Here is a 16,979-nt window from a genome sequence, read left to right as displayed (position 1 = left end):
ATGGCACATTCCGCTGCGTTGTTAACCCTTCTACTAGCAGCATCATTGTTTTAACAACAAGAAAATATTTGAATCTTGATAACCATTTTGGTTTTCAATATTTTTTCACAAGTTCTCAAAAAACTTTTCTTCTTTATGAATCTGCATCGATTTTGATCATTGGTCATCTGGATCCGTAGATTCCCAAATTTCTTTGGGGACCTACGCGTAGCCATAACCTACGATAATATATCAGGCTACAGATTTTTTCTCATGTTTGGTTATTCGCTTTTCAAAACAATACTTTGATAAGAGTCTGTTTTGAAAAATGAAACGATTTGATGCAGCAGAAACGAAAAAGTAATCGTTTGGATCGTAATGTTACCGCTAGGTGTGTAAAATTGAGCATTGGAGCTTGGTTTGAAATGTTTAGGCTAGCTGGCTCTAGTGAGCATCTGTGAGCATGTAAAATTGAGTATTCTAAAGTATCTTGTGATCCACATATGAGATAGAAAGATCTAGTCTTCGGTAGAGACGAAGTCTCTGTAATAAAGAAAAATAATAATAATAATCTAGTCTTCGGCAAAGTTGTTCAGAAAGTCAAGCACATCGGAAAAGCAAACCGTTTGGTTCATGATTTTGTCGCTAGGTGGCACTTGTGAGCATATTTAATAAAAATATGAAAAAAAAATCTATCTTGTGAACCACATAAGATAGAATGTTAGTCTTCGGCAAAGTTGTTCAGAAGATCAAAGACATCCGGAAGGCAGACAGTATAATTTTGCCATCAGGTGGCACTATTTACACATAGTGAAATTGAAAATTTTAAGCTAGTTCTTATCCAGATCACAAGTAGTTGTTATTCAGATGAAATAGCAAGTTCGAGTATTCGACGAGTTTGTTCAGACAATCAAAGAAATCTGGAAAGCAAACAGTTGATTTCGTTATTCTCAAGCTGGTTAGCGCTATTGAGCTTGTGAAATTGAAATTTTTTCATTGAAGGGATCATCCCTTTATAAAACATATATCCAGTGTTAATGTGGTCCAAGGTAGCCACGAAACCCAACTTATACTCTGGTTTTTCAACTCGATATCGAGATATGGAACATGCAGTTATGGAGGTTTATCTCATGATTTTGTTGAGAAAGAATGTTCAGAATGTTGTTCAGAAAGTATGTGGCGTTTGGAAGTGGAAGTGATTGAGATCAGAATCATATCATATTCAAGTGAATAAGGTCTGATCCATTGTATATTCAAGTGTTTCAAATCTGATTCAAATTTTAAAGATTCAGGTATGATTTACTTGATGTGCGAGTGAGGCAGGCCTGACTAACATCACATTCAAATTATTCAAGTCACAATCATTTTCTATCAAAGTGGTTCAGGGTTGATTGACTTTATATTCAAGTGATTGATATTTGATTCACCTTATACCCAAGTGATTCATGTTTGATTTCCTTCATATTCAAGTGATTCAGGTTTGGTTCACTCCATATTCAAGTGGTACACGTCAGACTCACTTCATTTTCAGATGATTCATGCTTGATTCGCTCCATATCCAAGTGATTCACATTCGCTTCATATTCAGATGTTTTCAGGTTGTATTCACTTCATATTCAAGTGATTCATGTCTGATTCACGTTATATTAAAGTGATGCAGGTCTGAATTACTTCATATTCACCTGGTTCTGGCATGAATTATTTGATATTCAAGTGGTTCAGGTTCGATTCACCTCAAATTTAGGCCATTCACTGTTGTTTCACTGCATTTTCCAGTGATTCAGGTCTGATTCACTTCATGATCAAGCAGTTCAGGACAGATTCACTTCTTTTCCCAATGATTCAGGTCTGATTTACTTCATCTTCAAATAATATAGGACTGATGATGATTTTGAAGAGATTCCATTCAGGATTGGTCTACTTAATTTTTAGTAAATCATTATTGATTCACCTCATAATTAAGTGATTCAGGTCTGACTCACATCATATTCAAGTGGTTCAGGTCTGATTCTCTTAATATTCCAGATCTAAAATCTTGGATATTCAAGACTCGTATTTTCTATCTTATCTGGATCGCTTATAATCCTTAATTTTACCTACTCACTAGCAGCCTCAAGCGTTTTTTGTTTTTGTTTTTAAAATAGAAGGATTGCCTTCCAGACTTCCTAAACAACTTTGCCGAAGACTCGAACTTTCTATCTCATGAGCTCAATTTTACATGCTAACCAACCAGCAGCATCTAGCAGCAAAACTAAAATGTTTGATGTCCTTCACTTTATGAACAACTTTGTCGAATACTCGAACTTTCTATCTCATCTGGATCAGAAGATAGAAATTTCTTGAAATGCTCATTTTTATATGCTCACTAGCGCCACCTAGCGGCAAAATTGCGAAACAAACTGTTTGCTCTCCGGATATCCTTGATGCGCTGAAAATCATAAAGATCTCGAGATATAGCCAGGTCAATTGACGTGTTTTTAGGTGATGCTAAACTTTTTTATAGGTGATTCAATACTCAGCTGAGCGTTGCAATACTTATTTTAGTGAGTCCGTGTTTATAATGGGTAGTGTAGGTACTACGTATAACCAGGTTCTTGGAGGCGGAGAAATCAATCAGTCCGTTCAGGACGTTTTCGTTCGTAAATTAGTGAGCGCTAAACTCTCCTATAATCTCTAAACTAATTTCTTCAACAATTCTGAAATGAACCTTTATGGATTTTCTTGAAAGACTTCCTGTAGCTGCCTTTGAAAGATCTTATTGAGTAACAATCGAATAAATGAAGCAAATTCAGGGACAGACTCTGACAAAATTTCCAGATTTATTCCTGTGTTGAAGTGATGCAGAAAATTATGTAGAAATTCTTTGAAGTTATTTTGAAAAACCGATGTGGAATTTCTGAAACCCTGAGAGAAGAAATATTTATAAATGTTTTCCTTTTTTTTTTTTTGAGTGATTAAAAATATTCTAGAAGAAATCACTCGAAGAGTTCCTGAAGCTTTCCATCGAAGAATCAGAAAAGAAATTGAGGAAGAGCATGAGGAATAGTTACCAATTCAAACGTATCCCAGTCTATCGAAACTCTGCTTCCAATGAGAATTTTGTCGTGCTCGGCTCCACCTTCTACATTGTCTTTGACTTTGACGCATTTACCACCAGTTCGACTTTTGATGCCTCACATTGCGTACTATCTTTGCAAATGTTCAGCCGACAATATTTATATTATTCGTGAAGCAAACAAAAAGAGTGGATCTGCTATTTGTTTTCTCGCATGAGTTCTCATAGCGCTATGGTGAACAATAGGCACACAATTCCAACGCGTAGTCCCCGGCGGGGTTTAAACGAATTGGAGTTCAGTAAAGATCTGATCCGTCTGCGATTGGCCGTGATTACTTTCTATGAACTCGTTTAGGATCACACTTTGCCTTCGGCTTATTTAGAATGGCAATTGCTCGAAAGTTCATATTCAAATTGCCACCTGGTTGATTTCCATCGTCGACTGAACTGAAATAGACATTTCCTCCGTTCTTTCGACTCAAATTGTTTTTTGGTAAACGGTCTCAATGTTTATGTTTCAAAACAACCAGGGCAATATGCCCCTCCCTTAGAAAAGAGGTCAACAGCGTTGTAGAAACGTTTTCAAGGAGAATTCCACCACCTGCTAAGCTTAAAAGGGTCCATTAGAATTCGTCTTCCGGTAAAAGTTTTTGCCCCGTTGGGGCGTATTACACCGAGTTGCCCTACATACACGGGAAAAAAATCTGTGGTAATAATTACTATTGTAGCTGACTACGCCCATTCTTGAAACTACCATGGAATTTTAGACCAATTTACTATGTTTACGGTACATCCCACCATATAACTGGTACATTCGACAGAAATAATTTACAACAATCTGATTTCGACTACAAACATGGTAAAATCAAGCGCGTTTCTGGTCTGCTGAAAATTGCCGGTGCGAGCGCTTAAGTTAACCCCCTAAAATAGTAGTTCTTACCGCACAATTTTTTTGCGTGTACAATTACTTCATCTCCTCGCACACCATCTTTTCTAGGCGATGTTTTTTGTTTCCTTTTCCGGCTATAACGTTCTGTCGAGTTCTTCGCTATAGCATAACCGCCCGCGCTGCATCCTTCTCCTCGTTGAAGCAATCGTGCCTTCCCCGATTGCTCTCAGCTGCATCGTTGGTGGCTGCTCTCACTGTGATTCAGAACTTCTCAAATGGTCGAAGCTAGTTCTCTACTATGTAGTCTTTTATACTACTAACTACTGAGGCGTCCGATTTGAATACAGTCTTCGGCAAAGTTGTAGGTGACGAATGTATCTAACAGTATCATTGTTGCTCTAACCCTCGAGAGCACGTGGAAAAACACTATTTTTTTTTTTTTTATATATCTTTATTTACGAGAGTTTTAGCCCTGGGCTAGTTCATCTCGGGACCAACGGCTTTACTTCCCTTCCGAAGGAAGACGTCACTGACATTTTTTGTAGGATGGGATTCGATCCCAGGTCCTCGGCGTGAGAGGCGTGTGTTCTAAAAAAAACACTATGACCGATTGAATAAATTGCTTGCTTTTCGTATAGTAATTCCTATACAAACTTTGAAGGGCTTATGTAGTCTCAGTTTGCATCCAAATGAGCTTAAATTCTGGGAGGACAATCAGAATTTGATCTATAATCGACTGAGCGGTGTGGAGCAATAACGATTTTTCGAACCACCTCACTATTTTCACTACCTACATAGACGGTTACGACAGGCTTTCCTAAATAGATCAGATATCAATTTGGAACTTACCATATTACACCCAAGACATGGTCGTTGCCTCACAAGAGGGAAAGGATTTCTCAACTATTGGAACTGTGAACATAATTTTACTCAATTGTTTATTCATACGATTAGAGTATGCCGTCATTTGTCCAGCGTCAGAACTCTGCAAGTTTCATTTTGTTATTATATGACTATAATGACATCTTCACCGTTTTCAACTGGAAAACGGCTGCAGTGGGTTAGTGTGTGGACCATAGTTAGGGGTACGGTTGTATGAATATCAGTTCCAATCAAAAAGTGTTCTCATTTACCTCATATAATGCTCTTGTTATATTTTATATTAACATACTAATTCTATACACATTAAAGGGGTGTTTCTGCTTTCAGTTTTTTTTTCGTGAGAATTCGAGACACAAAAATTCGCCCTTTTGATGCGTGGAAAGTTTTTACTGATAACTACCGCTGCCTGCGATTCCATATCCGATGGCGATGATCGTGGTCGCGGTGTAACGAGGATTAAAAACAGAGGATGCCTTTAAACGGGTTTTTGAAGGTACACATAGTTATTGATTTATAGATGATTGAAGGAGCAATTATTTCGTGGCATTTCGACAATATTATCAAAAACTTCTTTTACTATGTTTGCGATGTTTGGGTTAAATTGTTTATTAGAGCAGGGAATCTTTAGTAATTAAGACAAATTACAAAAAGGAACCTACACTAAATAATGCGTTTGGTTACAATCTATCTGATACATGTGCAAATTTAAATCTGTATTATAACTGTGTTATCTTGTTTGATTTATTACAGATGTCGATGCCAACAATCATTTTCAACTAAAATGCTCCGATACTGTTGATACGTTACGGAACTAAAGATTCCCAAGTGAACTGTTTTTCATCTGATAAATAAATTCTATGGAAAATACTTGCACTTTTATCGATCTTTGATCCACATAGATGATGATTTAATTATTTTGGGCGAACTGAACGATCTTCTCGCAGGTATAGGCATTAAAAAACCGGTACAGGCTTTGGACTTTGTGTTTTACGTTTATTATCTCAAACGACCATAATTTCAGCAGAGAATTCATTTCACAGAAAGGACTACTTCTATTACTTGCTTACTTTCAGTGAATCAGTTAAAGATGCTACCATTTTCGTTACTTGCTTCGCTATACGGTATAAAACCACTGACGTGGCCTTCGTTATATGATGATTCCTCAGAATGTGAAATACATTTAAAAGTTTATTGATTACTACATATGCATTACTAATTCTTTGTTTTCTTTCGTTAAAATACACATTATATTTTTATGTTTGCAGTTTACAACACTGTGCTAAGTGGAGTGAAGCGCTCCGGATAGTGAAAAATAAGAATCTCAAACGTGGAAATGTGCAAACAACTTTTTAGAGGAAACTCAAACATTAGGAAGCTATTGATGGGGTTTCTATAGGCATAAGTTTTAATAAATAACAAATGATATATTTAATTTAGATTTTAACTGCTTCACTCCTTCATTACAATCAGATAAAATATCTGTCCTAGTCTCTACAGTAATGCATTTCGAACAAGTTATATTTATTTTAGGGATGTTAAAATTTGCGCTCTTAAATGGAAAGAGAATCAGGCTCTCGTCAAACTATAATCTGATTATTATCCGTTTTCGTATTTTTGAACAAATCGATTTAAAACCGATCAAACGTCGTTCAGCAACTGTTAGCTAATCTATGTTAAAATCATCGAAAACGGATTCTTCATTTACGATAACAGAGAACAAGAATACTAAACTGCGTATATCGTAATCTTAGTCATCATTAGGCTGCTTCATTCTTTAGACTCCCCATCAAGAAAACTCTAATTCTAATGTATGTCTGGGAACGTACTTCCTCTGCCCGTGGTCCGTGAATAACATGCATTGTTCGGTCGGACTGATTTTCTTAGGATTCTTGAGAAGAAAGAGAGCGCCACTATCGATAAATCTGATTTAGCATTAGGCAGAGGAAGCCGCAGACTTTGCAGCACCGGCAGCGGAATCGGTAGAGCTAGCAGTAGCAGTAGCAGAAGTAGTTGTAGAAGATTTGGTAGCGGCAGGGGTATCAGTAGAAACTGCATCATTGGATTTTTGACTTTCGTTATTGGCTTTGGCTTTGTTCGCCGCCACTGATTCGGTAAGGATTTTTTCAACGTCCTGCAAAAATAGGTAGAACCAAGGGTTGGCAATACAGTAAACGGTCACAGTTTCATAAGACTACGCGTTATGCTAATGAGAAATGGAGTAGTGGTTAGAGTGAGCAACCATAATAATCATTGGGCTGTCCGTACATATTTTGAAAGATATTTAGGAGTAGAGAATGAACACATGTCTGAATTAAACAAGTAATAACTGCCCAGTGTGAAACATATCAACATAAAATTTTTGATTAGATTGTACCCGTAATATGTAGGAAGCAATACGGATTGGGAAGGGCGACAAAAATAGAAATGTATGTATCGAGCAATGGATATTACAATATCGAATATAAGAGCCAAATATATAAATCCAAGGCAGAAAACAAGAGCAATATATTTGAGATGGAAAACAAAATAACGGAATAATAATTACAGATAGGAATTGCAAACGAAGCTTGTGTGTTACAAATAGTAATTTTTCTTCCACAATATCATCGACCGGATCGGAAACGTTCTTCAGATCTTCTTCTTTGGCGGCATCCATTTATTACGTAACGCTAAAATTCGAAATTTTCGACCCCCTCCCTCCCCCTCCGTAACGCTTTTTGTATGGGAATTTTTAAAATTTTGTATGAGTCGTAACGCTCGAGCCTACCCCCTCCCCCCCCCCCCTTCGAGCGTTACGTAATTTGTGGATGCCGCCTTTTTGGAATTACGACCGCACTGAGACGGAGCTTAGTGTTCTAAGTCCAATTCCACAGTTATGGAATGAGAACTTTCTTAGCCCTAGCAGCCGATTTTACATTCGTATACCTGTGGCAGATACGATGATACTCTATGCCCTGGGAAGTCAAGCTAAGAACAAATAATTCCTTAAATTCGACAATAATTACAAAACATATTTATAATTACAATTTATGAAAGTTTTTGTACTACTCCTTAATTAATAACTTTTAAATGATATATTTTGAACATATTTATTGATCTTTACGCTGTTATTAAGGAATTTTCAGTTAATATTAAGTGCAATGTAACGTACTATTAAATAAACGCTATCTTCCTAAAATGTTACGTATTTTATAGTTGATCCCTTATGTAGGGTGCCGGTGCCATTAGTGGACTACCTAAGCTATAAAAATCATAACATAATAACGAAAAGTCATAACGGAGATCTCTGGCGTCAACAGAAAGATTTCAACCTCTAGGTACTATATGAGAAAAATATAAAAAGAGTGATAAAATCATGTTTTGAGCATAAAATCGCTTGAGCCACTATTGGTACACGTGTTCCAATAGTTGCGCTAGTGCTCCAGTAGTGGACGTTCGGGAATGAAACAAGGAGTTTTAAACAAAATCGTTGATTTTTACATAGATTTAATATTTTTCCCTCGGAGCAGCAACTAAAATCTTTCGAATGAAGCATAAAGATCATCTCTGAGACATTTCTTAATTGTTATATATTTATTTAAAAAACTGCTTCCGCCATTGATCCACTATTGGAACACAACGGCAACTACTGGTGCAAGGGAGCAAATTTTTTGCGTAAACTTAATTATTTATATGACTTTTTGATAAAATAAAAAGCTGAAATTAGGCAAATCGACTAAACTAGAAGCGATCTATCCACCAAAAATAGCGCAGGTCGTTTTTATCGCAAAATGTACGTTTTATTCCATAGTCCAATCTACTGGCACATTACAACCATTGGTACCGGCGCACTACATAAAAAATGTGAAATGGCACAAGTACCGTAAGGACGCTGAATTATTTTGAAAAATCTGTACAAATTTTCGCAAAAAAAGTCATCAACATGTATTAACCCCTCTACCGGCAGCTTCATTTTTTACCGCAAAATTCAAATTCAAATCGTTATAACCTTTTTGTTTTTCAATATTTTTGCACCATTTTTTCACAAGCTCTCAAAAAACTCTTCAAGTTTTAGGATCGGTGTCGATATTGATCATTGGTCATCTGGTTTTGTAGATATTCCAAAATTCCTTGGGAGACCGACCCGTAACTAGAACCCCCCGTTAATTTCTCAGGCTACAGAATTTTAATCTTATTCGGATACTCACTCTTCGGAACAATACATTAATGAGAGTATGTTGTGAAAAAATGAAGCAATTTGGTGCAGCCGTCTTTAAGTAATGGCCATTTAGATTTCTGGAACCACGCTGGCCAAATAAAGATCTTAAAAACTTCAAAAAACATCAATTTTCAGATATCTCCAAGAATACTAAACCGATTTATATGATTTTTTCAGAGAAGCTCCTTATTACCTGGCATTATATAGCCCACATTTTATTTTTTTGATAAATTGATCAAAAACAAAATGGCCGCCAGAGACATTTTGTATGGAAAATGTCGGTCTCCCAAGGAACATCGGAATATCTTCAAAACCAGATGACCAATAATTAATATCGACACGGATTTCAAAACTAGAAGAGTTTTTTGAGAGCTTGTGAAAAATGGTGCAAAAATATTGAAAAACAAAAAAGTTATAACGATTTGAATTTGAATTTTGCGGTAAAAAATGAAGCTGCCGGTAGAGGGTTTAATATACCAGAATAGACTGTATCAGAATGAAATTCATATGATTTAATTTTATATACTATTTATAAAAAAAATTAGGCTGTTTAAGGCGGAAAACATGAGTGATTTTATTATGGCAGATCGAAAAATGCTTCTTAGCTGCCACGCTTTAATATGTTGTTGTACTATAGTACAAAGATAACAACCAGCTAATGAAAGTAAATTAATTCCAACTAATTGTATATATAGAGCCTCATACTTAGGATGAGCGGTGAATGGCGGCCTGCACATGTATCATTGGCATACATGTTATTCGGTACCATTATACGTTGTACACATTTCAACTTCTTTTCTACAAAAACAAATGTTTAATCTTGCGTCTAGCGCAAAAAGTCGCGAAACATATTAAAAAAACGATTTTTGACAGAAATTAATGTGTTGAAATGCTGTTAAATGAGCGGTGAATGGCGTTCTTACGGTAATACTTCTCGCGATTCAATAAAATAAATTTCTAGCCAGATTTCTGAAATAATTTTATAAAAACATCTTCTGATTACTATATGGTCTCTACTTGGTTTCATTTCTGCTAATATTATTAGTTGGAGTGTTCTAAAGTTCCCACAAAAAATCCTAAAATATTACAACACCTTTTGAGTAATAAAGTTGGAAGAATTTGAAAAGAATCTGTACAGATAGTTTATCCTGGTGTGAATCCTGCAGGGATTATTACGCGATTCTCACACTTTTTTAAGGAACTATTTAGTGAATTATTATTAGTTACCTTTATTAAATAGGATTTTCGCTGCAATGATTCCAGAGATTCCTTCAGGAATGCATTCTGTGAATTCTCTAATGATCCCAATCAGAAACTCATCTCATCATATTCTCTCAGGGATTCGCTGAGTAAGTCCTTCAGAGAGCATAGCGAGTATATTCCATTGTTCACTCAGGCTTCCCTGCAGAAATGGTCGGCGTTAAGTCAGAGTGGACCAAGTGACATTTTTGATATTTTGAGAAAAGTGGGTTTAAAGTCTAACGCTCTGTAATTTTTGAACTCGTTTAAATTTTGGTTCAATATTCTTACACGTCTTTATGTTACTTTCAAACAATATAATAAGTGATAATCATGAAAAATCATAATCCAAACCTCTAATAGAACGATTTTTTGATGGACTATGTGTACTTGGTCCACTCTGACTGAACAATTTCTTGGAAAATAACAATCATTTAATGCTTGCATGGTCAAATTGGGTGCATATCTCTAAGATAAACAGATTATCACGACCCATCGACACCAGTATCGTAAATTCTTAAATAACCCATATAGTAAATACCAAAATCAGTGGCATTACGATAGCTTGAAAATTAAGGTTTCGCAGGGTCAGGGCGTTGAAGACCAGATATATTCAAATACGCGTTCAGTCAGAGTGGACCAAGTGAAAATCTTGAGTACCGACCAAAATATGCTGGTCCAATAAGCGGATCGTAGGACATGCCATACATACACCATAGAACTACCGTAAACTTCTATCGGACTCTGAAATTTACTCAAAACATGCAGTAATCAATCATTTTATTGCTTTTCAACACTTGGTCCGCTCTGTCTGCACAGAATTTGTTGCAATTTCTGACCACCCACCCGAATATGGTAAATGGTCAAAAGTCAAAATCAAATGCATCGTATCATGTTATATTTATAAATTTCTATTGATGGATAAGTAGAAGAATTAATCAATGTCGAAAAATCTGACAAATCTCCTGAAATGTCTCTCCTTTCCTCGCATTCCTAAGCGCGCTGATCATTTTCGCTGTTATGGTAATAAGCACTTGGTCCATTCTGACTGCACACTTTTATCGATTTTTGTTGATCATCCAAAGTAAATTTATTACATATCTCTCGCAGTTTACAGCATTCTTCAAATCTGATCAAAGTGTAACGGAGGTAAAGTAATTTTGCATCTAATGAGAGAATAATCCAATTTTCTCAAGTTTTGTACTTGGTCCCCTCTGACTTAACGGCGACCAAATTATCTTAGAAAACCCATCTCAAGATTCTTGCGTGAGTTCCAGAAATTTTAAACAAAATTGTTTTGGCGTTTCCATAAAAATAAGTTTCTGCAGGACTTCCTACGCCAATTTTTCCAGTAATACTTTTATATCTATCTTAAAATCCACTATTAGTACCGAAACTTTAAAGGCACAAATCTTACGAAAAAAGCAGCATACAGATATTAGTTCTATTTTTATTTTGGACTTATGTACTAGCAGAAGGTGAAGGTGTCTAGGTTCAATTCCCGATTGGTCAAGGATCTTTTTGTAATGAAATTTGCTTGATTTCCCAAGGCATAGAGCAGAGGCGACTCGTAACCTCACTTTTTACCTGTTCTACGAATTTAAAAATACCTTTTTCGACAAATTGAGATCATAAAGCAAATAGCAAATGACTAGAATCTTCCTTTCTAGCCAATCTTTACTTGATAGATGCAAATTGGTTGCATAAAGTCAAGAATTTCTATTGGTGGAACAGGTAGATTTGAGGTTAGGGAATCACCACTGGCATAGAGTATCATCGTATCTGCCACACGGTATACGATTCACTAGAATAACCCCTCGAGGAATTTTTTGAAATAACCGTAGATGAAATGGCGTAGAAATTCTGTCGGGTGTTCAGAAAAAAAATCTTGAACGAATTTTACCAAAAACTTTGGAATTGACCTTTGCGGGTTTTCTTGGAAAAAAAATCCTTGGAAATCTTTGGAAGATCTTTTAGAGCAACAACTGGATAATTCGGTTGGAAAGTTAGTAAAAAAATATTTGGAGGAAGGCCTTTGGAAAATTGTTCAAAGTAATCCCTGAGAAAATTACTGGAGGTAGTAAAGATGAAGTGCTCAAGGATCTCCTGAAGCAAATTCTGGAGGAATTCTTTAAATCATCATGTGAAAAGTTACTGAAAGAATTGGTAGATTTCTTGAAGAATTTCTAGAGAGAACCCTGTTAGTTCCTGATAGTATTTTAGATGAAATCATTGTAGAAATCACTAGGGTAATTCCTGAAGCTGTTCTTGAGAAATATGGGAAGAAATTTTGCATCATAATTATCAGCAAGCAAGATAAAGAAAAAATATACTTTAGAGACCATTTTGATTAAAATAGAGATTTAAGAGACCTTTCATCAAAATTAGGAACTTTTAAAAGACTTGGCAGCAGGGCGCATTTCAAACTGAGTGGGCAGAAGGGCGATAGTGATAATGGTTCGGGTGAGAGAGCGTAGCGAAACGGCGAAGCTGATGGTATTCAAACCAGAAGGACGAATTCAAAAGGCGCAATCGCTGTTGTCAAACTGAAGAAGACGAAAACCGAGAGACGCAATTGCTCTAAATTTGGATGAATGGCGCATGATGGATTTTTATTTATTTTGACATGTTATTCATAATATGTAAATATGTAAATATGTATGTTGCTACAAAAATAATATTGTAATGGATCCTACAAAAATGCATCATGCGATTAGGGGCCCTATTTTATAAGTCGAGTCGATCAAAAACGACTCGACTGAAGTCATTGTCGACCTAAAATTTCGCTCGACTTGGCTCTGTCACTATGTGACTGGATTACTATGGGAGAAAATGGAGACGAACCAGCCTCCGGCTGAAAGTCTCGATAATAAAGATACCGTAAAACGGGGTGAATAGAAAAAGTGGGGCGAATAGAAACAAAGCGACCTACAATTAAAAATGCGACTATTATGTAATGATAAACTTTAAAACCTACTGAAATATTATTTTTTTCATTAGTTCACTAACAACAGAATATCGCTGGACTATTTTCAAATTAAAAATGTTGCTACATTTCTCATTAAAAAATTGGGCAGAAAATATTGAAATCTCAATCATTTTTGATAGCTTGAAACATCCGCCATTTTGGCTGATTTCAAAAAGGATCAAAAATTGAGTTTTAAAAATTTTAATTTTTTTTCTTCACTAAATAAATACATGATGATATTTCTTCAAGATGCACTTAAAAATATGTTTATTTTTCCATTACAATGTAAAAAGTATTGATATTTACTGAACAGTGTTTCTATTCGCCCCATTGCGGGGTGAATAGAAACATACAACATTTTCATAAATCTTTGTGCAATATATTTTTTATTTTTTAACAGCAATTGGGGACTTAACAAAGGAAGACGCGACCCATATTTAAGTCTAAAAAAAATTGGTTGTTATCCACACGGTTTAAGTTGTAGGGGTAGTCGGGGCGGTTTGGCCAATGGGGTGGAATGAGCACCCCTTGAAAACTGCATAAATTCTTGAAATTTCATCTCAAATTACATGCAACCCCAAAGCTGACAAGGAAATGAAGCAATAGACATGCTACAAGTCAGTGTGCCATACTCAAAGAAAAATAAATAAATGAAGTTTGAAAAAACTGGCCATATTGCCCCGAATGGCTCTTTCAAATTTCATAATTTTAGAATGACAAAATTTGACTGTTAAAATGTTTTTTAAAATTTGATCTTTTTGCACCAAGGGTTTGAAAATACTAATAACTTTTAATAGTGAAAAAAATAATTTAATTTTTAGATTATATGAGATATTTTACAACCAAAAATAGGGTGCTCATTTCACCCCATCGGTAAAAAATCGACTCAAAAAATGACAAATTTGGAAAAATCTCTCATTCATTCGGGAATTGTATAAGACAACAGAAATCATACAGATCTAGTGTATTGATCTAAGAATTGCTGGAAATCACGCAAAAATCCAAAGTTTCCATACTATTTTCATCACTTTTACCAACTTTTTCTTAAGGTGGCCAAACTGCCCCACTTTCCCCTACACATTCAAACATGTCGTAAAGTGTTTCTATTCGCCCCATTTTACGGTAATAATAATAACTATGGGAGTCGACGGGTGACATCTGAAATATGCATGCTTACTTTGATCGACAATGACTACAGACGAGTCACGTGAATTCGCTCGAATTACAAAATAGACCCCTAGATCGATCGGAACCATAATATAGAATTGAAATTCCATTCGCTAAACTTCAAACCGATTTTACTGAGAATGTATTAGTCTTCACATTCGCCCTAATTCTGACTCTGTATTGATTCGATTAATTTTAAAAAAGGGGGGCACATGATCAAAAAGGAGGACATGTATTCCCAAAAGATACCATCTGATAAGCATACCTACAGGGAATTGAACCCAGACACCCTCAGCATCGCTATGCTTTGTAGCCAGGAACTTTACCACTAGGTCAAGAAAGGTCCTTGAATGTATTCTCATTTGTGTCCCAACTACACAAGCTTCGTTTGCATCGAACTATCCTCTGAATGAACAATCCTGATCAACCCAACTCAAACCCCCTCAAATTACCTGTTCCGGGTGCTTTCCAATAAACTCCAATCGGGCCGCATCGTACATTTTGACGAATTTATCCCGCTGTTCCTTGAACTGTGCAAACAACGCATCATCCTTGTTGCCCTTCAACCGTTCCGCCAGTTCCACCTTTTTGTCGTGTTCGGCTTTGATTTCCTCCGTGACCCACGGTTTGTCCAACGGGTATTCCTCTTTAGGCTTGGCGGGTACTTTGGGTTTGATCTTCTTACCTATCGTTTTGACCACCTTCCCGTTGACGGGTGGTCCCCTTGGAACGGTCCCCTTAGGACCCTTTCCCAACCGGCCCGGAGATAGCTTCCCGTTCGGATTGCGCCGCATTTGTGGACCTCGCATCGGCGGAGGCATCATGCGTCCCATCGGATTCATCATTGGACCTCTCATGGGTGGCATCGGAGGCATTGGTCGTGGAATCATTCCCATGGGACCCATCGGAGGTCCTCCAAAGCGGCCATTCGGAGGTGGCGGAGGCATCATCGGACCGCCCCGCATACCTCGCATTCCCATGGGGGGCATCCGAAAGTGGGGTGGCGGTGGTGGAGGCGGACCATTTCGACGGCCACCTCCCATAGGGAACATGGGAGGCATCGGCGGCATCGGTGGACCCCAATGACCTCCCATGCCCCCCGGTGGCATCCGACGCATACCTGCTCCGTTTTTCACATTCACGCGCTTATGGTTGGGATTTGCTGCTTTCCGGGCGGGACCTTTTCCAGTGCCATTATTCGCCGCGGGTGTCGTCGTATTGGCCGGAGTTGCGCTCGTCGAAGGAATTTGAACGTCATCGTTGAAATCCACGAAACCGGGATTGTCCCCAAGCTGATTCGCGTTGAACATTGCTCCCATGTTGCGGGCATTCATGGCCTTCGGTCCACCGGGTTTGAACCGTGGCCGGCCGGGCATGCCGTTGTTGAATCCACCTCGACGCTTGTTTGTTGGTACCATTTTAGTGGCAACCATTTTGTGCACCCAAGATTTTCACCGCTTATTTCACTGTTTAATGAAACTGATTCGTAGCGATTTTATGCTATACCGATCACGGGTACCCTTTTCACTACTTTTGGAAAGATGGAACTAATTTGAAGCACAAAAAACTGCAGAAATTAACGCTGAAAATTGTGAAAAATGAAGCCGAGTGCGTGATTTCACTTTTTCCTGTCTGCCTGCTTTGATGAATGTACTAAAAATTGACGTTTTGTTCTAGAAGAAAAAAAATAACGATAGGTGCGGAATTGGTGCCCATCATTTGAAGCTGGGGGTGCATCGATGTTTGAAATTTTGTCATTTTTTCTAAAATTTTAAAATAAGGTTGGTTAAGGTGAAACAGCTATCGCAACTCCCAGTTGAAAGCAGGTTTCCAACTGCACTCAGATATAATACCCGGATAAAAACGTATCATTCAGTGAATGGAATAAACCATTAATGAACAATATAACGTATTGGATACAATACAGCGTATTGTAATTGAATGTCGAAGCAACATCATTCTTGTTTGAATATACAAGTCAAAAACAATATAATATGTTGTAACAGAACACTGTATTGTTTTTTATTGGTTTTATACCTTACAATTTTGGTCAAATTCCTATTTTCGTGTAAAACAACTGTTGCTTTTTTCTGTGTAGCTTGGCTAAAAGAAGTAAACACGGAGAAAAATGAGCATAGTTTGAAACAACCAAAATTTTGGTTGATTTTCAAACTCGTATTTTGGTTGTTTCTAACTATTGTTTTGTTGTTTCAAAACTATGCCAACTATGCCATTAGTTTGAAACAACCTAAATGTTTGGGTGATTTTTACTCAAAATTTTTGTCATGTCAACAAAAAAATAAGCTTGCTTCAAAGTAATTATTTAGTTGTTTCAATACAAAATCTAGTTTCTTTTTACCATATTTCAATTTGTTCAGAGCTGTGAGATTCAAACACTAGGTACAATTCTAGTTTATCTCAACAAAAACACTGTGTTAATATAAATCGATAATCTGTTTGAAGAAAATACAAACCAGAACAAAGGTTAAATCAACCCCAATTGGGTTGTTTAGTGATGAAAAATTCACAGTTTTTTGTAGCTTGATCGAAAGAGCACGTTTTTTTAATTGTAACACGATTTTATTGCGCTTTAATATCCTAA

At 36.8% G+C, this 16,979-nt stretch overlaps 1 protein-coding gene across 1 annotated transcript; it reads right to left on the bottom strand.

The window, feature by feature from the left end:
- Positions 1-4,844: 4,844 nt before the first annotated feature.
- Positions 4,845-16,048, bottom strand: LOC110678287 (DNA-binding protein K10). The gene is made up of 2 exons (XM_021850936.1): positions 14,830-16,048; positions 4,845-6,936 (listed from the first exon to the last, which is right to left on the bottom strand). The coding sequence occupies exons 1-2, from the start codon at positions 15,808-15,810 to the stop codon at positions 6,739-6,741; spliced, it is 1,179 nt and encodes a 392-aa protein (XP_021706628.1). The 5' UTR covers positions 15,811-16,048; the 3' UTR covers positions 4,845-6,738.
- Positions 16,049-16,979: the final 931 nt, after the last annotated feature.

Source organism: Aedes aegypti, chromosome 3 (assembly GCF_002204515.2).
Source record: "Aedes aegypti strain LVP_AGWG chromosome 3, AaegL5.0 Primary Assembly, whole genome shotgun sequence".
NCBI lineage: Eukaryota > Metazoa > Arthropoda > Insecta > Diptera > Culicidae > Aedes > Aedes aegypti.
Note: the sequence above shows the minus strand (reverse complement) of the source record. Positions and strands in the feature narration are given on the sequence as shown.